Consider the following 25,582-nt stretch of genomic DNA (forward strand, 5'->3'; position numbering starts at 1 on the left):
AATATCTATATTGATGAGTGACGTAGCATTTAAGCAATGGCAAAATGTATTTCCAAATTTGGCTGGCATAGCAAGAAACTCAGAATGAAATACAATGATGCAGAATGCTAAAAAAGAGGGGTGTTAGAACTACCAGATTTAAATTTGTATTTTGCAGCTTGTTGTTAGAGTGGAAGGGTGACTTTTAGAAATAAGTGGTTATTGGAACTGAAGGACATGATTTTAGATTTGATTGGCACAGCTATATATGATACAATAAAGTTAATATAGATTAATTATTTTATTAGGAATGCCATAATGAGAATTTGGAATAGGTATAAGGCAAATTTGTTTCCTAAAATCTCTTTATGATTGTTACTGCAAAAAGCCTTTTTAGAGGGAAATTATATTTAAACAAAAATGTTTAACTTGGCTAATCTTCTGATTTTTTCCCAGGAGAATTTAAGTTAAAAACAAGAGAAAACTTAAAAGAGTTGAAAGGCTTGACAACTGTGGTGGTATTCTACTGGTTCAGCCCAGTTCAGGAGAACTGGAGTAAACGAATGCTATGCTACCAGTTCGGCCAAACTGGTAGTAAAAAAATGCTACTGGTTCACCTGAACCAGTATTTTCGACAATCAGCTGTGCCGCGCAATTTAGATTAGCTAGAAAGCAGGAAATCATTGGATTTCTTGCTTTCTAGCTAATCTAAATCGTGCAGGCACAGCTGATCCCCCTGCTGTTGTACTTACCTCGCCAGGAGGCTTCCCTGAGGCTCAGTAGGAAAAAAACGGGGTGAGGGGAGGGTGCTGCGAAAGGAAAAAAACCACCTAGCCATGCCCAGCCAGTCACATGACTACATGGCCATGCCCACCTAGCCACGCCCACAGAACCAGTAGTAAAAAAAATTGAATTCCACCACTGCTTTACAAGCCATTGTTTTCCTTATGTTAACAGAATGATTTAAGTGTTTGAAAGTGAACGGAAAGATTTAAGCGTTTGAAAGTGAACAGAAAGATTTAAGTTTGATAAGAATTATGAATGTGAAAATGAAAGGATTGAATTTGATGAGTTGTGTACAAATGATAGTCATATTATTACTAATATCTAAAACTTTTACTGACAATGGAAACAGATGATTAACAAATTAAAATTTGTATGTTGAAATGAACAAGAAATGAATATAATATACAGTTGGATCAATGGGATGGGATGTGAATAGTTGAAATTATGTTAAATTATAATCTTAAAGAGAATTTAATCAAACTGATGGTATATTTTCTCCTCTCTGGTGTACATGCAAGGCTAAAAAACATTGGGGTTAAGTGTGTATTCTAACTCAGAAAATTTTAAAAGTGAATGTAGAATTGAAGCCAGAGATTTTTCTTTTGAATTTAATAGACAAACAAATGGAAACACCTTATGGAACTTTGCTTTTATATGTGAAAACAATAACTATACTTTCATATGCACAAAGATGGAAGGATTTACTAATACCCACAATAGAAAAATGGATGATGAAACTGATGGAATTGTAGAGATAGTAAAATTGGCAGCTTTGATTAAAGAAAAAACTAATTTTATTGTTCCTTAGAAACCACTTTTGGATTTTTTTGCAAGAAACTGAAAGAAATGAAATGTTAATTTTGGAATTTGATGTTTTGAACTATGTGAGATAATAGAAATAATGTTAACCTTAAAGTAAGAGTTTATTTTTTAAAAAAAATTCACATTTGTTGATCAAAAGTCATTATTTTTCTTACTTTTTCTTTTTTTTCACACTTTCTTTCTTAATTCTTTTTTTTTTCTTATCTGTTTATCCTTGTTTTTGAAACTCAGTGAAGTTATAAAAATAAATTAAAATGCACAAATTCAGTAAAATTAAGATGAGTCCAAATGTGTAAAATAAAATTATATCTACAATAGAAATCCAATTGGTTTCTGTGTGAAATTTAAAGATTTATTGCAGTGAAAGGGTTAAATAAATATTCCTTAGGATAGAAATATATGTGGCAACAAGTATTATAAATTCAGAAAGATTTTGCAAAGCAATCTAGAGTGAATATCCACTGAAGTAAAACATGGAGTTATATTTAAGATAATTAATATGTAATCTGAGTAAATATAAGATAACAATAAAATAACCAATGAAACATGTAAAATAATACTATACTCATTCACCACCGAATTAGTATAGTCAAATATCTATATAATTATTTAAGTCAGGAAAAGGAAATAACTACAACTGTGGTAGTTAGTCCAAACTTTTTTTTAGCCAATCTCAGTTTCTCATTTGGATTACCCACATGAATTAAATTTCGAAGTTGGAAAAAGGCATGGTATAAAAAGAAGTTAACTGTTACTAAGAAGATGTAATGTAATAAAAGCTCAATATAAGATATAACAGATAACAGATAATCAGAGTTGGAAGGGACCTTGTATGTCATCTAGTCCAACCCCCCGCCCAAGCAGGAGACTCTATACCATTTCTGACAAATGGCAGTCCAATCTCTTCTTGAAGGTCTCAAGTGATGACGCTCCCACAACTTCTGAGGGCAAGCTGTTCAATTGGTTGATTGTTCTCACTGTCAGAAAGGTTCTCCTTATTTCCAGGTTGAATCTCTCCTTGTTCAGTTTCCATCCATAATTCTTTGTCTGGCCTACAGGCATTAAATAAAACTCATGTTCTTGTTTGGTGGTCTCTTGGGGTCTGATATCAATCCACTTTATGTGGTCATCTGTAGAGAAGGATGTAAATCTTCTTGAAGATTTATAAATCTATCAGGTTCACTGCCTCTAAGGTGCCCCTAATTATTATTTTTTCTTCTGTCTTGTACTCCTAACTGTTAACTAAGAATACTCAATACATAATTAGGGCACTAAAATAAAGATAAAGATAAGAAACTTTCTCCCTAGAGAAAGTTCCATTCCCACTTTAGGGAGCTACCACGGAATCCCATCTTAACTTTAAACATGACCATTTGTTTGTCCTGCATCTCTTAGTTTCATTTTTGCTGAAGCACTTTTTTCGTATCATATATACATATTAAGCCCCCATCCCTTCAGTTAAAAATCTACAATTGTAATGTTTCCTCATAGAGAATATCATAATAAAATGGAGATAAATTATAAATATTATTATTTCTTATTTCTCCAAATGAGGGCCATTCTGAAGATGACTACTTGGAAAGCTATAGAGCAGGGGTCCCCAACCGCCGTCCACGGACCGGTACCGGTCCGCTGAACAAGCCTTACCGGGCCGCTGGTTGCTGGCGCCCGCCATCTTTTTGGTAAAAAAGCAATTTTTCGTCAAAAGATGGCGGCGCCAGCTTCGGTGAGCTTTTCCGGTAGAAAGCCATTTCTACCCGAAAAGCTCACCGAAGCGCTGCGCCGCCATTTTGATCGAAATCACTTCCGTGACGCCACCGGAAGTGATTTTTCGTCAAAAAGATGGCGGCGCCCAGCTGACGCTGAACCGGGTCGCGGCGCCAGCTGACGCCGGAACCGGGCCGCGGCGCCGAAAAGGTTGGGGATCCCTGATATAGAGAATGATTATTTAATATCTATTTTTTCTTCTGAAATTATACATGAGCCATAATATATGGTATCATTCCAATCAGTTAAGGTCAATTTCTTTCTTCTTCAAATTACTGACAACGAAGATGAAGAATAAAACTAGGGGTGTTCCCATTGCCACAGTGCAAGCTTCAAAGTGTAATGTTTAATTATGTTAGCTATAAAATGTAGAAACTGCCACACTCCAGAGATTCTAGGCTGTATTTGAAATAGGAAAAGTTGATGCTGGATTAATACCAATATTAGTTTGTTGGTAGAGCTGAGCATTTATTAGAGACAGTTATTAATTCCCATACAATAATTTCTAGAATACATTGTCATAAAACATAGTGATGGAGATTAATTTGATAACTTTTTAAGATACATGTAAATGATAAAGGGTCCAATGATAGACAGTAGAAAATTTATTCTAATTATACCAAAGTTTTCTATGAGGAAGGTATGTGGTTAAGAAGTTTAATAATAAATAAACAAATAGAACTTGTAGCCATCCATTGCTGAAACATTGAACTGCAATAAAGATCTTTTGATCTGACCCATAAGAAAATCCTTGTTTTCATATATGCATAATAATGGACTTTGAAAGTAGTTTGCAGGATTTTTGTTGCTAAAGTTTTATGTTCATTATTTTTTCAGAGATTACCATTAAAATATTTGACCATTGTCTTATTAGGAAATAGAAGAACTTGTAGCTAAACTTCACAAAGATGCGTTAGTTGTAGAACAAGTTCGAACTTTGGTTAAAAAGGATGAAGAAATTATGGCTGCGGAAACAAAAATTGTGGAAGGGTATGCTAAGGTACACAGTTTTCAAAGTTTCTTCTTTTGATGTCATCATAACAAGCATGCCAACTATTTCTATCAAATGTAATTTTCCTCCCCCAAAAAGGAGAAACTAGGGCTACTATGTCTGAGGTGCAAAAATCTGGGGGACCTCCAGATGCTAGCAAGAGATTAAAAAATTAATATTTTTTCTATAAAAAGGCTTATGTTTGAGTTAAAGAATTTTGTATATAAAAATAGTATTTATACATGTATATCCTGTGACTAAAAAATAAAACTACCCTTTCTTCATTTTTGTAGCAAGTAACAGAAGAACTTAATACTGTATTACCATCTTTGGAGAAGGCTCTTAGTGCTCTTGATGCACTTGACAAAAATCACATTGCAGAAGTTAGGTAAATATATTGCTTATTTCCAAGGATTTCTAAGCTGAGGATCTCTTGCAATCAAAATGCATTAATTTAGCGAATACAATATTCATTAGTCATAATCAGTTTACACTGATGTACCCTGATTCTTGCTAATGTAAGAAACTATTAGCAGGAATAGTAAGATACAGCCAAAGCAATAGATTCCCTGAAAATCAGTCATCTCAATAGAAAATTGCTCTTGTAATGTTTCATATTATTTCTTGTTTTTATATTAAACTGCAATCTCTAAGGTCAGAAATATGCATTACATTCCTTGGGCAGTCTAGGACATTCAGTATTTTTATGTTGAACACTAAAATTATTGTACCTTAATGTGAATCAGGTTGTTTTGCCAAAAAATTGACTTTGAATATAATATATTTTGTGCTCTTTTTCTGAAAAACGCAGAGTATATACTCATCCTCCTCCACTTGTTTTAACTGTTATGAATGCAGTCTGTATTCTTCTTCAAAAGAAACCAAACTGGGCAACAGCAAAATTATTACTGTCAGATCCAGGATTCCTGAAAAAATTGATTACAATTGACAAAGATAATTTACCAGAAAAGGTAAAAGAAAGTTCATTTGCAAGTAGATTGGATGTTTTTCTGCTTTTGTATACATAAATCCTCAAATAAGAGATTTTAAAAATGAAACACTTTTCCAGGGGTCTGGCTTGGGGTTTCATTGCCACCAGAATCCAACTAATTTTTCCTTACCAGATTGTAAATACCTTCTAAATGTAACAGTTGTGAACAATACTCAAATAGTCAAATTTTCTCTAATTCTGCAGAGTTTGGACTAATCTTTCACAGTTTAATTATCTTGTGAAAAACTGTCTTCTTGTCCATTTACATTGCTTTTTGCTCTGTTATTCATCAGACGACAGCTGTTTTTCATTTCACTTTGTAGAGATTCAGTTGGTGGGAGTTTGAGACAAAGGCCTCAGTGGTAGAATTCTATCTGGAAATAGATAGTTCATAATTATATTGTGGAAAGGGAATTTCACGAAGGCAGTAGTGTCACAAAAAACAGGAAAAGCCCAAGGGGAACATCAGGTCAGCCAGAAAACAAACTTACATAGGAAAAGGAATCAAATAAAAAGTATTAAAGAATCCCTATAGACAAAAGCCTAAGTAATTAAGAAAACTAGACAAATAGGAAAAGGAAACAAAATATAATTTAGAAAACCCTTACAAACATAGGACATACCAAATAAGCAAAACAAACAGACAAAAGACACAAAATATAAATGACAAAAGGGACAGACAGGAGATTGCCACAGAACAAATGTGAAAAACTATCTTAAAGCTAAAAGATATTACAGAAAACCAATAATACAATCTGGCCACCCCGTGGAGTTTGCCTTCCGCACCCCGCGGAGTTTGCCCTCCGACGGAAATAAAGACAAACTCAAACAGGATTTGAAACATTAGGCACAAATACAAACACTCACACAAAATCAACTTACAAAGGGAGAAAAGGGTATAAAAAACCAGGGGCTTACCATAAGAAGCTAGCTAGCCCAGGAACACAGACTTCTCGCTGTTCTCCACCTTCCTGAAAAATAAAAAGATCCAGCTTTCAAGCAGTTGTCCGTATCCTTGCGCCGGAGCTCTCCCAGCGGGAAAATCGAATCCTTGAAAGAAAGGCATTTTGACACCTTTCAACAATATCTATAGTTCATGTCTAATGAACTATCTCTGATAGCTTTTAAATGGATAGTAAAATATTTCACTTTGATTGATTAATTAAAATATTGAAAAATAAACCAATATTTTGTTTTTGTGACTAATCTTTTTTTGTTTCTTTTCCTTGTTTTTTTTGTTGTTGTTGAAGATATATTATTCTCTTTATATTGTTGTGCAGTTTATAATTTCCTTTACTTGATAAATTCAGTGCAATGGAATTATTTTTTAAAAAAAACAAATAAATAGATATTAGTTATTGATTGAAGATGGAAGAATTTACCTGTATCTGTTACACATGCCATTTTATTAATTATTTATTTATAATTAATTGTTTTGTATTCATTTTAGGTTTTTCTGCAGTTAAAAAAATATGTGAGATCATCTGATTTCAACCCAGTGAAAGTGGGACTTGTGTCTGTTGCATGTTGCTCCATATGCCAGTGGATTTTAGCTCTGGATCACTATCATATTGTTAAAAAGGTATATTTACATAGGTTATTTTCAATAGTTTTTAAAACAATCCATCATATTGGACAGATTGTATTTATAAGGGAAAAAGATTCTGGAATACATTGCTGATTTCTGCAAATTTCAGAACTGTCAGAGGTAAAACAATTCCAATTGTCCTCTTATTTTCTATTTATTTTTCTGCTATTTTAATTTTCTACCATAAAACAAATGTAGAAATGTACCTGGATTCAGGAAGCTCAGAGAAGGAAGGCCTGGAAGCAGACCTGAAATATACAGCAGTCCTAATTTAATATTTTATTAAGCAATTAATTGAATTGTTTTTCTCATAGACTCCATTTCTATAGTTTTAAGATAAATTTAAAGATAAGTCTTAAAGTTTACTTTAAGATAGTTTAATCTTTAGAAGATTGACCTGACAAGAAATGGGTCAACTTATCTCTTTATTAAGTAAATAATATTAAAATAAACTTTTCTCCTGTTACAAGGGATTCAAACATATCAGTCTCAAAACTTGGTTTCAGTTGTATGTCACTGCAACTGTTAAAAGTGTTTAGCAGGTAGTCCGTGACTTATGACCATGATTAAGCCCAGAATTATAGCCGTAAGTTGGAAATAAACACTGGAAACTGGCAAAAAAATGTTATAAAAAGTTTGCAGGATGCTGCAAACAGCTGTAAAGGTGAGTTGGTTGCCAAGTACCCAAAATGCACTTGCATGATCATGTTGTGTGTGTGTGTGGTTATTGTAACTTCAAAACCAGATCATTAATGCTTTTTGCAAGTCTGTCATAACTTTGAACAGTCGCTAAGCAACTGTTAAGGACTCTCTGTATGTTCTTCTTTTCCACAGGGATCCTTGTGGAAAAGGATCTCTGGCATCGCTTCAAGATTGCAGAGAAGGGCAAACAGATAGTTATTCATGACTGATCTTAGTACCTCCCTTAAAATAATTATATAGAATTGCTTCCTGGAATTTTCCATCTCCTGTCTGGATTTCTTCCTCCTAGTTTTCAAGGGCATTTTCCCTTTGCTTCTGTCCTGTCCCTGCAGGATTGTTATGAGGGGGATCGCAGGAGGAGAACAATAGAAATAAAGGTTGTGGAAGAATTGCCAAGTCTAAGGAGTCATTTCACCCTCAGGAAAAATAAACCTTCCATATCTTCCTTTTTGAAACTCAACTGTAAAGAGTACCTACTAGCTTGCCATTCCTAGGTCATTTCTAAAGCAATCCTCATCCTAAAAAAAAAAAATCCTTATAGATTTCCCTAAGTTTAAAGGAGGAAAACTGGTCTGTCCTTCCTAACCCATTGGGACCTAGGTGTAGAGAGTGTTAGGTATAACATTGATACCAAATATGGTTTGGGTGAATAAATATATAAAACTTAGATATCATGGTTTAAGTGCTTATCACTTTAAGCACAATGCTGCAGGCAATTAGCCGATTAAGGGTGCGGTTAGAAGTTACAATATAAGGAAGCATTAGAAGCTGGAAAGCTTACTGCGACTAACTGTGTCTTACTGCGACTGATTGTGAGTGCCTGTGACTGAACTGTTCTTGTTTGCTACTGTTTGCTGATTTACTGCGTAATTCTACTGTTCTACTGTTTGAACTTCTTGCTGAATATCCAGCGTTTGTTCCTCTGGAGAGAGGCACCGGAGGAGGAGAAGATATCTTTATCGGCTGATAAAGATATTGTAAGGACTCTTAACTTGGACTATACTAGTGAGTCTTACTGGATGGAAATACTGTGAATGACTTAATGGACTGAATGACAATGCTTTAAACTCTAAATGGATTAAAACTATTTAAACTACAAACAGTGTTTGTGTTCAGTGTGTGTATACTCTGGGGCCCTTCCTGGCTTGACTACTGCTGCAATACTCTGCTAGGGTTAATCCCCAAACACTAACATTGGTTATGGGCCCAGCAGCATAGTCTAACTAACCAGGATATAGCAGAGAGAGTTGGTGTGAGTTGCACATTACTGTAAAAACAAACTGTTTTAATTAGTTTAAAATAGTCAAAATATCTGAAGAGTAATGGCACAAGTAAATTTGTCACAACTGTCCATGATATCCAGGCTGGACGGAACAAACTATGTTTCATGGTCAATGAAATGTAGTTTACTTCTACGTAAAGAAGGTTTGTGGGACATTATAGCAAACCCACCAGATGTGAGTAGCTGGGATCCTGCTGATGATGATGATAACGAAAAGTTACAAGACTTTAAACTGAAAAATGAGCAGGCTTTATGCATCATAGGACTGACTCTCTGTGATCAGCAGCTTGTCCATATTCGTGGAGAAGAAAATGCTGCAAACTGCTGGGAGAACCTCAGGAAGATTTATGTTCGGGACAGTGTAGGAGCACATATAAATCTTACACGGAAGCTTTTTCGAACGCATCTTCAGAGGAATGGAGATATGTTAGTTCATTTAAACTGTATGAAGAGCATTTTTCAAGAATTGCAAGAAAAAGAGCTTATATTTAATGAACTGCAACAAGTCTACATCATATTATCTTCATTAGATCAAAGCTATGATGACTATGTGACTTCGTTAGAGGTATTGCCAAAAGAAAGCCTCTCATTAACCGACATAACAGGCAGGCTACTAGAAGAAGCCAGAAGAAGGCGTGAGCGTGACGAGCTGAGAGAAGATAAGAAAGAAGAGAAATTATCTTCAAAGCTTGAAAGAAACCAGATTAGCAAAGTACAGCACCTGGAAGAAGAAAATTTATCTTCGACGGCATACACAATTAAAAGTGTTTTAATTGTGGAGGCAGAGGACATTTGGCAAGATTCTGCAAAAAGAGAAAAAGCCAGAATATAAAAAAGCCAAAGAAAGCATTTGAACTAGCCACGTTTAGCAACTCTGATGTGAAGAATGATATATGGGTGGTTGACAGTGGCGCATCCCACTGCATCACAAGAGATAAGACAAAATTTATAAAAATGTCTAAAAGCTCTCAACATATATCTCTTGCTAACGGCTGGAATCTTAAAGCGAAAGGTGGAGGTCTTGCACATTGTCCGTGCATAAACCAGGATATAAAAATGTTGTATGTACCGCAACTAAAGTTTAATTTGCTTTCAGTAAGGGTATTAGATAAATTAGGTTATGTAATTACTTTTAAAGATAATAATTGCATAATTGAAAAAGATAACAAAAGGGTAACTGCAGCTTTAAATGGAACATTATATGTCTTAGATAATCGTAAGAAAGGGGAGGCACAAACTGTATTTAATAATATAAAGCCTCATAATGAATGTATCCATTTATTGCATAGGCGTTTGGGGCATGTAAATTTTAAAATGCTAAAACGTACAGTTGAGTTATCTGAAGGAATAAGGTTAAAACCTTGTGATAAATATTTGCGTTGTAATGTTTGCTGTGAAGATAAGAGCAAAGTATTGCCTGCAAATAGGCTAAATGGTTTCAAAACAAAAGAACCTTTAGAAGTAGTATTTGCAGACATAATAGGTCCAAAGAAACCCAGTATGGGGGTGCTAAATATATACTGAGCATTATGGACCATTATTCTAGATATGGGTTTTGCTATTTAATGAAAAGCAAAACTGAAACATATCAACATTTTTTCAATTGGATTAAGTTTGCTGAAAGAAAGTCTAAACGGCAACTGATAACCCTGGTGACAGATAATGGTACGGAATTTATTAATAACAAATTCCAGAACAGACTTAAGATAGCTGGAATAGAGCATAAGAAGTCTGCTCCATACAGGCCAGAACATAACGCTTTTATTGAAAGAAGAGGCCAAACACTACAGGCAATGGTTAGAACAATGTTAAATGATTCTGGGTTACCTGATTCTTTGTGGGGAGGCTACAATGTGTGCTAATAACATATTGAACAACGTTGTTAATACAACAACAGGTGAAATACCATTTACCAGGTGGCATGGCAGGAAACCTGACCTAAGTTACCTGCACACATTTGGTGCACCAGCATGGGTGCATATTCCTGCACAACTCAGAAAAAAAAGGGCAACATAGAGCTAAAAGATTTTTCTTCGTTGGTTATCAGGCAAACCATAGGGCATATAGATTTTGGGAGAAAGGCACATCTAAAGTGTTATGTAGTGCTAGTGCCCAATTTCTAGAACATGAAGGATGGGAGAAATTAGAACAGGATGCCAATAAAGATGTAGTTATTGAATCCTATAGAAATCCCATTAGTTATCCCTGTAACTTTAAAAATAAAGTAAAGAGACAAATACAGGATGAAATAGTGCCCATAAAGGAAGAAACAGATTCAATAGCTGAACAGGATGAGGAAGATGAACAGGTAGTAGTTCAACAAAGTCCTCCTGTAAGCCCTGTAATTCCCAGAAGAACTACACGTGTATCTAGACCGCCTGATAGGTACCAGGCTAACACAGTGTGCCAGATTAATCAAGTTCCTAATTCTGTAGAAGAAATAAAAAAGTATCCTACTAAGGAAAAAGAAAGTTGGTATGCAGCAATGAATAAGGAACTGAATTCATTAAGAGATATGAAAGTGTATGAAAATGCCAAATTACCTGTAGGTAAGAAATCCATTGGCTGCAAATGGATATTTAAGGTAAAAATAGATAAAGATGGTAATTTAATCCATAAGGCAAGGTTAGTAGCCCAAGGTTTTAGGCAGAATGCCAATGACTACGATGAGGTGTTTGCACCTAGTCTTAAGGCAGCAACCTTGAGGGCAGCTTTAGTGTGGGCAGCTAGTAAAAACTATATAGTTAACCATTTAGATGTGGAAACTGTTTACTTGCACGCCCATTAAAACATATTATTTATATGAAAAACCTGTTGGTATTAAAAGTGAAAATAAGGATAATAATGATTGTTGGTTGTTAAAGAAAAGCCTATATGGTCTAAAACAATCAGGCTATGAATGGAACCAGTATATTGTAAATGAACTTAACAATATAGGATTTAAAGCTGGTTTAGCCGATCCATGTTTGTTTAAGAGGGAGACAAATGGGAAAGTATCATTATTATTACTATTCACAGATGACATTGCATTGATAACTGAAACTAATGATGAAGCAAATAAAATAATAGCATCATTAGGAAAGAGAATAAAGATCAAGCAATTAGGGAGATAAAGAAGTATCTCGGTTTGAATATAAAGAAAACACGGAAAGGTTTTAAGATATCTCAGGAAGATAAGATAAGCAAATTGCTAAAAGATTACAAGATGGAGCTTTGTAAGCCGGCTAAGACTCCAATGAGTCAGGAGTTTAGCAACACTGATGAACAAAGCCCGGAGTTTGATAAGGTGATTTATCAATCTTTAATTGGTAGTTTGAGTTATATTAGTAATTGGTCTAGACCAGATATTTCGTACTGTGTGAATCAGTTGGCTAGATTCAATTCTGCACCATGTGAAAGACACTGGATTGCAGCTAAGAGGATATTAAGATATCTTAAAAAGACAATGAATTATTCATTGTATTTAGAACCAAAGGGTGATTTAATTCTGAGTGCTTATGCAGATGCTAGCTTTGCATCAGAAAGAGACACTAGAAAGTCGACTTCAGGAACAGCCATAATGCTGGGTAAGACATTAATAGGCTGGAAGTCAATAAGACAACAGCATATAAGTTTGTCTACTATGGAGGCAGAATTCTCCTGTTTATCACTGTTATGTACAGAATTAATAATGTATAAACAAATGTTAATTGATATAGGTATAACTGTAGATTATCCTATAATTATACATGAAGATAATCAGGCAGCAATTCAAATGGCCACAAATATTGCAGTAAAAACAAGGAGCAAGCATACAGATCTAAGATACCTAAACGTGAGACAATCTGTAAGAAGTAAGATGATTCAGCTAGAGTACTGTATGTCGGAGGACAATTTAGCTGATAATTTTACTAAAGCCCAAGGTGCCAGTAAGCACCAGGAGAGTTGTGAAAACTATGGGATTAGATTGTAAGGTATTATATATTTATTTCACCCAAAAGGGAGTATGTTAGGTATAACATTGATACCAAATATGGTTTGGGTGAATAAATATATAAAACTTAGATATCATGGTTTAAGTGCTTATCACTTTAAGCACAATGCTGCAGGCAATTAGCCGATTAAGGGTGCGGTTAGAAGTTACAATATAAGGAAGCATTAGAAGCTGGAAAGCTTACTGCGACTAACTGTGTCTTACTGCGACTAATTGTGAGTGCCTGTGACTGAACTGTTCTTGTTTGCTACTGTTTGCTGATTTACTGCGTAATTCTACTGTTCTACTGTTTGAACTTCTTGCTGAATATCCAGCGTTTGTTCCTCTGGAGAGAGGCACCGGAGGAGGAGAAGATATCTTTATCGGCTGATAAAGATATTGTAAGGACTCTTAACTTGGACTATACTAGTGAGTCTTACTGGATGGAAATACTGTGAATGACTTAATGGACTGAATGACAATGCTTTAAACTCTAAATGGATTAAAAACTATTTAAACTACAAACAGTGTTTGTGTTCAGTGTGTGTATACTCTGGGGCCCTTCCTGGCTTGACTACTGCTGCAATACTCTGCTAGGGGTTAATCCCCAAACACTAACAGAGAGTATAAAGTTACTCACATGATATGGGCAGTGTAAAAAATTGATAAATCTTTTATTTGATGAATAGAAGATGTCATTGAAGGACCAAAGGAAGTTTTATTAGGAAGCAATGATCAGATAAATTATACTAGAAGAAGTGAACCACAGTAGCTTTAGGTTTACACAAAGCCTGCTTCTTAGTCTGATCTACCTTCTAGGACTGACACTAGGTAATCAAAGTCTTTCCTCTGGGGCAAGTTGGTAAATAAAAGTAATGACTTTATCACAACTTCAGATTTGTGGGAAGGGAGAAGGGTTTCTGAAATAGGACAGTTTCACTTTTGGCCCCTATTCCATAAGATGACATGAATTGTTCTGAATTAGTCTTGGCTCCCATGTCCAATAGGCATAATTGAGCGTTGATCAGATGAAACCAAGCTGGATGCTTCACTTTTGTGAAGCATCCAAAGTGAAGCTGTGCAGATGAGTAAAACCTAGACAGACTTTCAATATCATTCATATTCTTCTGATTCAGAAAATCAAAATATTACCACACAGAGATGAGAGACACTCATTATATTATGAGCAACTGAAATGATTAGGATTCCTACCACATGACATATGATATACATTTGCTATTCAAAGCCACCCCAGAATTATTCAAAGCCACCCCAGAACTTGTGCTTTTACTAAGGCTCATGAATAGTAAAATCCTGTGCCAGAAATTGTATTAACATATTACAAATTTGCAGAGAAATATAAATAGCCAAATTACAATTGATGTTCAGCACAGAACTGTCACAGAGAGTTATGATTATTTGGTCAATTTGCTTGTGTTGTTGTATCAAATTGTGAATTTCTCCAGGATGCATCACTGGCTAGTGGTCAGAACAGGAGAACATGCAATATAAAGATGTCACAATATAAATAAGTATGATAGAAAATTAAAATGAAGACTAGAAAGTTCTCATAGAGATGTTGCTTTTAGGAAAATCCATCAAGTACAGTTAGAAATATGAATATAATGAGTATTACTTGGTCATATATAAATAAATGTGCCTATATCAAGATATTTGTGACATATATTTCATCTTTCTCTAAAGTATTAATTCTAACAATTTCATATTGAATTGTAAATATTTCTTTTTTTTTTTAGTTTGTAGATCCAAAGCAAGCAAAGGTAGTGGAAGCAGAGGAATTACTGAATCGTGCACATAGTAAATTAGATGAAAAACAAAGATGTTTAGCCCTGGTAAAATAGAAGTGTTTAATATATGCCATCATATTTACGTAATCCGTTAAATAATAGAAAATGTATATGCATCTAAGTAATCCATATTGTTTTAGTATAAATATTTCCTTTGCTGAAGAGAAAGTCATCTTTATTAGCTAGAATAATATATTATCTCTGAGTGTTTATATATTGTATAATAATCACATCATAACTCTAAATGACGTTTTCTCTCACTATTGTACTTAAAAGTGTTTCAGCCTGAGTAGAGAGAGTGAAGAAACAGTGATGGAAAGAGTTTGTTTCTAGAATTATCTGTCCTAAATTATCCTAAATAGTTTATAATAAATTCTTTTCAATGATCTCTGTACTTCACTTAAATGAAGAGATTGTAGAGCTGGGTTTTTTGATAGGAGACAGTCCCACCCTCTTTGCACATGCATAAAAGAAATATTTTTACTCTGCTTTCTATTTCCTTTTGCTGCCACAACAACAGAACTGCTTGGTGCATGGTACATTCTGACATCTATTTAGAGATACTACTTTTATTCATGGCCCTCACTTCTTTTTGTTCAACACCAACAGTTTGGATTCCTCATTTTTTCCACACCTTCTTCACCTTAATTAATGTTAATTTCATTTATTCTAATCTAAAATAAAATTCAGCAGAAGCTAGTCAGTCCACTATTCCAGATGTATATCTTATGACTAGAATTGGAATTTGGATTTTAAGATCATTTTCACTCTACTGATGTAGTTAATAGGTAACAGATAATCAGAGTTGGAAGGGACCTTGTAGGTCATTTAGTCCAACCCCCTGCCCAAGCGGGAGACCCTACACCATTTCTGACAAATGGCAGTCCAATCTCTTCTTGAAAGTCTCAAGTGATGGTGCTCCCACAACCTCCGAGGGCAAACTGTTCCATTGGTTGATTGTTCTCACTGTCAGAAAGTTTCTCCTTATTTCCAGGTTAAATCTGTCCTTGTTCAGTTTCCATCCATTATTCCTTGTCTGGCCTACAGGTGCTTTAGAAAATAGCTTGACCCCTTCCTCCCTGTGGCAGCCCCTCAAATATTAGAAGACTGCTATCATGTCTCCCCTGGTCCTTCTCTTTACTAGACTAGCCATGCCCAGTTCCTGTAACCGTTCTTCATATGTTTTAGTCTCCAGTCCCCTAATCGTCCTGGTTGCTCTTCTCTGTACTTTTTCTAGAGTCTCAACATCTTTTTATAATGTGGTGAGCAAAATTGGATGCAGTACTCTAGGTGTGGTCTTACTAAGGCTTTATAGAGTGGTATTAGTACCTCACTTGATCTCAATTGTATCCCTCTAATAATGCAATTTAGGATTGCATTAGCTTTTTTGGCTGCTGCTGCACACTGCTGGCTCATATTTAGCTGGTTGTCCACTAAGACGCCAAGATCTGTCTCACAGTTACTGCTACTGAGCCTGGTTTCACCCAATCTATATATGTACTTTTGGTTTCTCTTGCCTAAGTGTAGGACTTTACTTTTCTCTACATTGAATTTCATTTTGTTAGATACAACCCAGTGTTCTAGTCTGTCAAGATCCATCTAGATCTTGAACCTATCTTCTTTTGGGTGTTAGCTATTCCTGCCACCTAAATATCATTTGCAAATTTGGTAAGTTCCCCTTCTATTCCCTCATCTAAGTCGTTAATGAAGATATTGAAGAGTACTGGGCCTAAGACGGAACCTTGTGGCACCCCACTGCTTACTTTCCTCCATGTAGACTTAGACCCATTAAGGACTACTCGTTGAGTACAGTTTGTCAGCCAGTTGTGAATCCATCTAGTGGTGGTGCTATCTATTCCACTTTTTTCTAGCTTACCAAGACGTAGGTTGTGGTCTACTTTGTCAAATGCCTTGCTGAAATCTAAATATATTATGCCCACAGTATTTCTCTGGGCTACTAATTTAGTCAGTATGTTGAAGAATGAAGTAAGATTGGACTGGCATGATCTGTTTTTAACAAACCCATGCTGACTGCTAGTTATTACTTTACTTGTTTCTAGATGTTCTGTTTTTTTATTAACTTTTCCGGTATCTTCCCGGGTATTGATGTTAGGCTGATTGGTCTATAATTTCCTGGGTATGTTTTTTTTTTCCTTTTTTGAAGATGGGAACCACATCAGCTCTTTTCCAGTCCTCTGGTAGTTCCCTGGTGCTCCAGGATTTTTGAAAGATATGGTGCAGTGGTTCTGAGATGACCTCTGCCAGCTCCTTTAAAACTATGGGATGTAATCCATCAGGTCCTGGTGATTTGTGTTCATCAAGATCAGACAGGTGTTCTCTTACTATTTTTTTGCTTATTTTAACTTTTATTTCTGGTCTGTCTTTACTACTATTCACTAGTAATATTCACTACTAACTGCTTCTTAACTTCAGTGTGCTTGATGTTGCCTGAAGGATGCCCACTTGCCCAGGTATTTGTAACAATCTTCTACATCCAGACTCTTGATGTTATTTTGATAGGGCATCTTGATGCCTTCAATTTTCACTATTTTTCCACTGGTGATGGTAAGTGTGGCACATATGTGCCGTTCAAGTACATATGTTTCCTCTCCCTTCTTCTCACAATAAATAAAGTGAGAATAAACCATCTGATCTATTGCACTTGCTATCATTTTATTATATTGATTTTATTATAAGTCCTATGTTTTATTCCTGTGAGCTACCTACAATAGTTGGGAATCGAGTAGCATACAATTATTATTATGTTTGGTCACATACACAGCCAATCCCAACCATACCTCACTGTGGTAAAAAACTTTATGGATCGATTCGAAGATGTTGAAGATATACTACCAAAAAGTGAGTTCCCTGTGTGGCGGGGGGGAGTTACAGGGGAAGAGCAAAGAGACTATCATAGTAACAGGAGCATCCATGATGCAGATGTGGTAAATCTTAATGCCACCCTCAGCAATTGACACAACTTCTACTGAAAAGAGATGTATCTGCTGTTCAAAAAATTAGGAACATGGAACATCAATGGCTTAAATCTAGGAAAGCTGAACATTGTTAAGAATGAAATGAATATGTTTAACAATGAATGGGATGGACATAGTGCATCCATCTTTGCTCTACTTGACCTCTACACAGCATTCAATACTACCAACCACAGTATCCTTCTAAACTGGCTTTGGGAGCTGAGAATGGGCAGCACTATATTGTGCTGAGTCCCTTACTTCCTCCAAGACTGGTTCCATCAATGTTTCATTGCCAGCAAGAGGTCCTACCCTCAGTCCCTACTATATGGGATGCCACATTGCTTGGTAATCTCTCCACTCCTACTTAACATCTACATGAAGCCACTGGGTGAGTTTATGCAACACCATGAGTTGAGATGTACGTTGACATACACGGTTGTATATCTCTACCATTGGCAAAATGCTGCTGCTAATCTGATGCTGTTTCAGTGTCTGGACACTGTCAGGATCTGGATGGATATCAATGGACTCTGGCTTAATCTTGACAAGATTTCTTAGAAATGGACTTTTCAATTTTTACCATAGTAATATACGAGGAGTTATGTGATCTACAGACTACAGTGATTATAATTTTAAGGGGGTGAATTGAAGCCAATTGCTGGAATCAGGAAATAAATTTAATCTGTTGAGCCTGTTGACAGTTGAGGAAAATAAATAAGCAATTTGCAAGGTCATAGTACCCAAAAGTTTGAATGACTAGTGTGTGAAAACAAAAGTACAAGATACTCAAAAGAGCTACAAAATATTTGATTTTAAGGCTATGTCTGCTAGATAGAGGACATGAAAACTTAAATGAGGATATGTCCTCTATTTGCCCAATGTCTGGTAACACTAGATGAGGTGGGCCTTTGACCTTAACCAATATAAAAATGACAATTATTATTTTGTTCCTAATATACAGTAGCTGGGTGACGTTGGGAAAACAAAGTTGCTTGTCTGTTCTGATAAAGCCTGGGTGAGATCCCCTCAATTTTTAAGTGACTAAAAAAGAAGACAAACTGATAATTGATAACTGATAAAAAGGGGGAATAATAATAATAAGCTAAAGTAGAAAAGTCCTTCAGCATGTTGTTAGAGATAGGTCTCTATTCAAACTACATAGCTGATTAATAAAAATACTACATCTATAGTTAAGCAAACAATCTTTATACACAGTCCTGCTTAATCTGCTCAGAAAATTCATGCTTAATAATGTTTAAGTGGGCATAGTTATGTTCAGAGTCTGGATAGTAGCCCTGTAAAAGCCTCATATTAGATATTATTGAGTTTCTTTTTTAAAAAGACCATGCAAATATAGCAAGTAATTCTGCTTTATAGAGTTTTTAAGTAGATTTTCTCATTTAGAATTTAAAATTTTTCTAAATTTTCAGATTGAACAACATCAACAAAATTTAGAAGCATTGTATGATGAAAGTATTGCTGAACAGGAAAAACTTGCAGCCCGAAAAATGCAAACGACTCGCCGTTTACACAGTGCATCTATATTAAGCATAGCTCTAAAGGGTGAAATGGTATTACCTTTTTAATTTGCTCTAATGCTTAAGTTCAAGTTTCATTATATTTTTGATTGCTTTTTCTCATTGACTCTTTCCCATGTTATATACTTAAGCGTTGGGTTATATCTTATACACAATTGTTATTTTTCTCACTGATTATATCTGAAATATGTGACCAATGTACTGCTGATTTAAAAATAAATACATTTTAGCCTGTCTTCATTAATGATATAGCACCCTTGCGGTAGCTGGATTATGTTATGAGACTTGATGTTTCACATATATGCCGATACTGTCTAACTTATTAGGAATTGACCAAATGAGGTTGCGACATACAGCTTAATAAAAACACAAGAAAGCCATGTATTTTTCAAAAATCCAATATTAATGTCCTTGTGGTTACTACACTTAGAATAATTTCTATAGTATTGTGGTCATTGTGCTTCACAAAAAAAAACCAGAGATGGAAATATGCAAAAAAATAATAATATATAAAGTCCCTTCTTTACTTCCCTGTGAAGATAGACTACAAAAAGGCACATAATAGAGATGTATATTATACATGGCATGGGAAAAGTGTGCTCATCATACTAGAACCCAGAAATATTCAATGATTTAGAATGGTAGAAGGTTTCAGAGAGGAAAAAAAAACTATTTTAAATTCAGAATAGAACTGGAAGAGACCTAGTCAGAGACATTATACCATTTCAGACAAGTAACTGTCCAGTTTCTGTCCCTCTCCGCCCACCCTTCCCCTCCCCACCCAGTCAATCTTTATCACACATGTGCAACATTGCGTGCATGCCCGACATCGCTGACTGCGTTCTTCCCCACCCAGTCACTCCTTAAGGTATTTCTTCTTTTTTTTCCCCTCCTGACAATCAGCTGTTCCTATGATCAGCTGTGCCAGGATTCCCCTTGCTTATTTACTGATTCACCCAGGAGGCTTCCCTGAGGCCCAGGAAGGCAAAAAATGGAGGGGAGCTCAGCACCCCCCACCCCCTCCATTTTTGGCCTTCCTGGGAGCAAAAACACCCCTCCAGGAGGCTTTCCTGAGGCCCAGGAGGCCCTAAAATGGAGCGTGGAGGGATGCTGCACGCCCCCTCCAAGCTCCTTTTTTTTTCTTCTTGAACCCCAGGGGAGCCTTCTGGGAGCAAAAATGCCCCCCAAGAGGCTTCCCTGATGCCCAGAAGGCCCAAAACCATGTGTGTGTGTGCGCGCGCTGCCAAAAGAAAAAAATCCACGCCCACCCAGTCACATGACCACGCCCACATGGCCACACACACCTAGCCACGCCCACAGTACCGGTTGTTACAAAATTTGAATCCCACCCCTGATGAGTCATGTGATCTACAGACTACAGTGATTATAGATTTGAAGGGGGTGGATTGAAGCCAATTGCTGGAATCAGGAAATAAATTTAATCTGTTGAGCCTGTTCACAGTTGAGGAAAATAAATAAGGAATTTGCAAGGTCATAGTACCCAAAAGTTTAAATGATTACTGTGTGAAAACAAAAATACAAGATACTCAAAAGAGCTACAAAATATTTGATTTTGCTATGCCTGCTAGATAGAGGACATGAGGATATGTCCTCTATTTGCCCAATGTCTGGTAACACTAGATGAGCTGGGCCTTTGACCTTAACCAATATAAAAATGACAATTATTATTTTGTTCCTAATATAGCTGGGAGAATAAAATGTGTTCCTGTTAGCCTCAGTCACTAGGATTTAGTTCATATTTTAGTGGTTACCAAGATTTTCTTTGTTAAATAAATGGCTCTTATTCATTTATTTGGAGACATATGAAGTTTTCAATCATTTGGGTGAACGAAGCAAACAAGCCAATGTTATAAATAATAGAATGGAATTCCTTCAGGATGATTGGATGACTTTTAGAAGTTAATAGCCTGGTTTTCTTTCTTTCTGCTTTCCATTAATGTTTTTTTATTAGATAAGGTAAGAATACACTGTCTCCGAACATTTCTGAACCTACTTATGGCCCTTTCAGTGGGCAACACAAAACTCCTGACTTTTGTCTTTTCATTTAATTATGAGTTCTATATCATATAAGTTAAGCAAACTAGCAAGACTAATGTTCAAATTTATGACACATAGCTATATACTTTTCTACCTTAGGAACGCTGGAAAGAATCTGTTAATAACCTTGATCAAAGATTGCAAGGAATTGTAGGTGATGTCCTTATATCAGCAGCTTGTATTGTCTACAGTGGAATGTTATCAGCGGGGTATCGTCAACAGCTAGTCAATGACAGTTTGAAACTCTGCAGTGATAACAATATTTTGGTCTCTCCAAATTACTCATTGGTTAACTGCATGACAGAAAAGAATGAGGTAGTAAACAAAGAGAAAAAATAAGAATGAAATTGTTTTATTTATAATTTTATCTCAAAACTGTTCTCAAATTTAACATTTCTTTCTCAGATTACACTATCAGTTAAAATAATTGATAAATAGTATTATTTATTATAATTTATTTGAGAAAATGTACTTCATGATTTACAGGATTGTTCGTTATTACCATAATTAGTGTATATGGGGGGGCAATATTATAGCCATGATTATAAATCTATAAAATCATTTTATAGGTCCGCAGATGGCAAAATGCAGGTTTGCCGCATGATCAATACTCCACAGAAAATGCAATAATTATTAAACATGGACAACGGTGGCCTTTACTAATTGATCCAGAAAGCCAAGCTTACAAATGGATATGTCAAATGGAAGGCACCAAATTGAAACAAATCAATGCTACAGATGCCAATTACTTAAAAACAATTGAATATTCTTTGCAGTTTGGTGAATCAGTCCTTTTGCAGGTAATTCGACTTCAACACAGACAGCATATCTAACATACAAATGAAGAAAAATATAATGCAATCAGTGCAAAAGATGAGCACCTACACTATAACATAGGAGGTTTTGAAGTAATTTCCTCTTTATTATTAAAAGACATTTGTTTAAAAAAATAGTCAGGGCTGATTTTACTAATTAATATTGGATATAGATTAAAAGTTAGAATTCTGAAAACTATTAAACTCCAGGTTTCAAAATAGTATAGGCAGGATCTTTCTTTCCAGGGTTCTTTCCAGAAAAGAATATATATTTGTTTGGTCTCAGTCAACAGGGTGAAAGCCATGTCTTCACTGCTTTCCTGAAAGCTAACATAATAGAAAAGAATAGAATTTTTTACTGGCCAAGTGTGATTGGACACACAAGGAATTTGTCTTTGGTGCATAAGCTCTCAGGGTACATAAAAGCTATAAGTGATAGCTGATATGATCATAGTCATCATAAAAATACATTCATTATAAATCATAAGATACAACACTTAGTGATAGTCATAGGATACTAAATAAACAACATAAGTCATGCTAGAAAACTACAGTAAACAAGCAATATAAATTGTAAAGATACAAGCAACCAAGTTATAGTCATAAATAGAAAAGGAGATAGGTAATAGGAAAGATGAGAATAAATAATACAGCTTTACTAAATAGTTTGACAGTGTTGTGGGGATTAGTTGTTTAGCAGAGTCATGGCAAGGAGGAAAAAAACTGTCCTTATGTTTAGTTGTTCTGGTGTGCAATGCCATATAACGTCATTTTGAGGGTAGAAGTTGAAACAATTTATGTCCAGGATGTGAGGGGTCTGAAGATATTTTCATAGCCCTCTTTTTGAGTCAAGCAGTATATAGATCTTCAATGGAAGGCAGGTTGATAGCAATTGTTTTTTCTGCAGTTCTAATTATCCGTTGAAGTCTGTGTCTGTCTTGTTTGGTTGAAAGCCAAACCAGACAGTTATAGAGGTGTTGATGACAGACTCAGTAATTCCTGTGTAGAACTGTATCAGCAGCTCCTTGGGCAGTCTAAGCTTTCTGAGTTGGCACAGAAAGAACATTCTTTCTTGTGCTTTTTTGAGGACGTTTTTGATGTTAGGTGTCCATTTTATTTTATTTTTTTTTAAAACAAGTTTTATTAAAAGTTTCAACAACAAACAAATCATTACATATTGAATCTTTCCCTGTTTTTCTACAATAATTTCCCCAATATTCTCATAAAACACAAACAAACACAAACAAACATAAAAAAATCTTTTAGTAAAGTACCTTGGCCCCAGTTACCTCTCTTTGCATGGGCTAAAATAATAACACATATCACTCTTCACATTTCTATCTTATTTAATCCATCTTAATTAAATCATTAAATTGTATCTTTTGCCCATTCATTTATCCCTCTATCTCTTCTTATAATAAAAGAAAAAATTTCTCCTGAAATCACTAATCAGAGTATGATGCCTTTCTATCCTCCCCCTAAATTAGTAAAATTAACATTCAACATAACAAATACCCAATTTGGTTCTGCTTGGTACATTCTATCCACCAAAAATGTTTAAATACATTGTATCCTCCTTTCCTTCGATATTTTATTACATTTTTAAGAATCAATCATTAATAAAAACTTCAACATTTTAATTTCTTATTAAATCTTAAAGCATTCTAATTTACTATTTCAAATATAAATGTTACAATACCATCTTCTGTACCTTAGCAGAATCTTTCTTACAGAAAATTATATTTCATCCTTTATCTCTAAAAAAAATCCTCTTCTCCCATCCAATTTTAAAGCTTTGAGGCTTTTCTCCGCCTTTCCCTTTCTTTCTTCCCCACCAAATCTTCCTACCCCCCTTCTTCTTCTAACCTCTGCCTTGCTGGGATCCCTTCTCTGTTGCATTCCCTTTTTCTCTTGTTTGTTATCATTATATTTACTTTGCATCATATTTTTCTCTTTCTCAAATGTTTTTTAGATCTTAAGTCCTTCATTTTCCTTGCTCTCTTCCTTCCTTCTTCCTTAGATAAGTTTTGGAATTCAATGAAGATGGCGTCTTCGCTCTTCCTTGTTGTTCTTCTTCCATTTCCATCTGTTCCATTGTCTGTTGGTAATTGACCAGCGCCATTTCTAGAAATAGAAAAGCTTTTTCCATGCCATCTTTGCAGATTGCTTTTGTTTGCTCATATTCATCCTCAGGTCTTCAAAAAGGAAAGCCATTATAAATAAGTCTTTTCTTTTCTTTATTCCTCTTTCTTCTTACACCAACCAAATATTCCAGAGAAAGGCAAAACAATCCCAAAATCCACAATCCTCAATAAATCCAAGCAAGCCAAAATTCCCCCTTCCTCTTCCAGGGTGGTATCAAACAAATAAAAAAAAAAGAATCCAAGTCTATATTTTAAAGCCTTATTAAGATTGTATTTCTGTCCTCAAGTCTTCAAGGCATCTCCTCCAACAAGATCCAAATTTATATATTTTCTTTATCCTCTCCTTCCGGCTTAATTCCGTCGGGAGGGAGAGTAAACTTTCCCTTCAGCACCTCAAAACAGCCGCTTTTTTTTCTCTTGTGGAAGAAATCATCAGAAAACCATCTTTTCCAGGAATTAAATTAAATAAATCTCAAAGCCCTGGGTCGACCAAGAAGAACTTTTACTTTCAATAACTTTCTCTTCTTCCTCCTGCGCATACTTGCCCGGCTGTCAACTTCTTTGTGGCGGCCATTACGGACCGCCGCTGCACCGCCCTGGTAACAGGGGGTTCTGCCGGCCAGGGAGGGGTCTGCAACACCCCAAACCCTTCCTCCGGATCCCCTTACCTTCAGCTACCCCTGCAGGGCAGCCTTGCTCCGCACCCGTCCGGGTCGAAGCCCCAAAACGGCTAGCGCGGCAGGGATCGCGCAGCCGCGAATCCCTACCGCTCGCAAGCCGACAAACCGGAAACCCTTTAGGTGTCCATTTTAGATCTTGTGATGATAGAACCTAGAAACTTGAAAGTCTCTACTGTTGATACTGTGTTGTCTAGTATTGTAAGACATGATAGTATAGGAGGATTTCTCCTAAAGTCTACCATCATTTCTATGGTTTTGGGTGTATTTAATTCAATGTTGTTCCGGTCGCACCACAAAGCTAGTTGTTCAAACTCCCCTCTGTATGCAGATTAGTCAATGTCTCAAATGAGACTAATAATTGTTGTATCATCTGCAAACTTCAATACCTTAACAGAGGGTTCTTTTGAGATGCAGTCATTGGTATATATAGAGAAGTGGAGACAGCACACAGCCCTAGGAGTGGGAGGGGGTGGCATGCTAATTGTACAGGTAGATACAGATTAACAGAGTTGGAAGGGACCTTGTAGGTCATCTAGTCCAACCCCCTATGGTTTATCATATTAAGTATGACTGGTATCTGATGTGATTTTGCCTAGCGGCACCTGCTGCTTCCTATCTATTAGAAAGCTTATCCACTTACAAGTGTGATCAGGCACAGCTAGCTAATTTAGTTTAGTTAGAAGCATATCTAGAATGATGGTATT

The 25,582-nt window shown here is 35.7% G+C and overlaps 1 protein-coding gene across 1 annotated transcript in view; it reads left to right on the forward strand.

The window, feature by feature from the left end:
• Window positions 1-25,582, forward strand: part of DNAH14 (dynein axonemal heavy chain 14) — a 267,453-nt gene that overhangs the window by 195,196 nt on the left and 46,675 nt on the right. The window contains exons 58-65 of the mRNA XM_087957091.1: window positions 4,229-4,354; window positions 4,639-4,733; window positions 5,157-5,316; window positions 6,787-6,918; window positions 14,618-14,713; window positions 19,074-19,214; window positions 21,339-21,554; window positions 21,809-22,039. Coding sequence (XP_087813217.1) covers window positions 4,229-4,354; window positions 4,639-4,733; window positions 5,157-5,316; window positions 6,787-6,918; window positions 14,618-14,713; window positions 19,074-19,214; window positions 21,339-21,554; window positions 21,809-22,039 — 1,197 coding nt within the window. The remainder of the gene's footprint in view (window positions 1-4,228; window positions 4,355-4,638; window positions 4,734-5,156; window positions 5,317-6,786; window positions 6,919-14,617; window positions 14,714-19,073; window positions 19,215-21,338; window positions 21,555-21,808; window positions 22,040-25,582) is intronic.

Source organism: Notechis scutatus, chromosome 1 (genome assembly GCF_049901735.1).
Source record: "Notechis scutatus isolate UNSWTSFEM ecotype Mainland chromosome 1, rNotScu1.2, whole genome shotgun sequence".
Classification (NCBI taxonomy): domain Eukaryota; kingdom Metazoa; phylum Chordata; class Lepidosauria; order Squamata; family Elapidae; genus Notechis; species Notechis scutatus.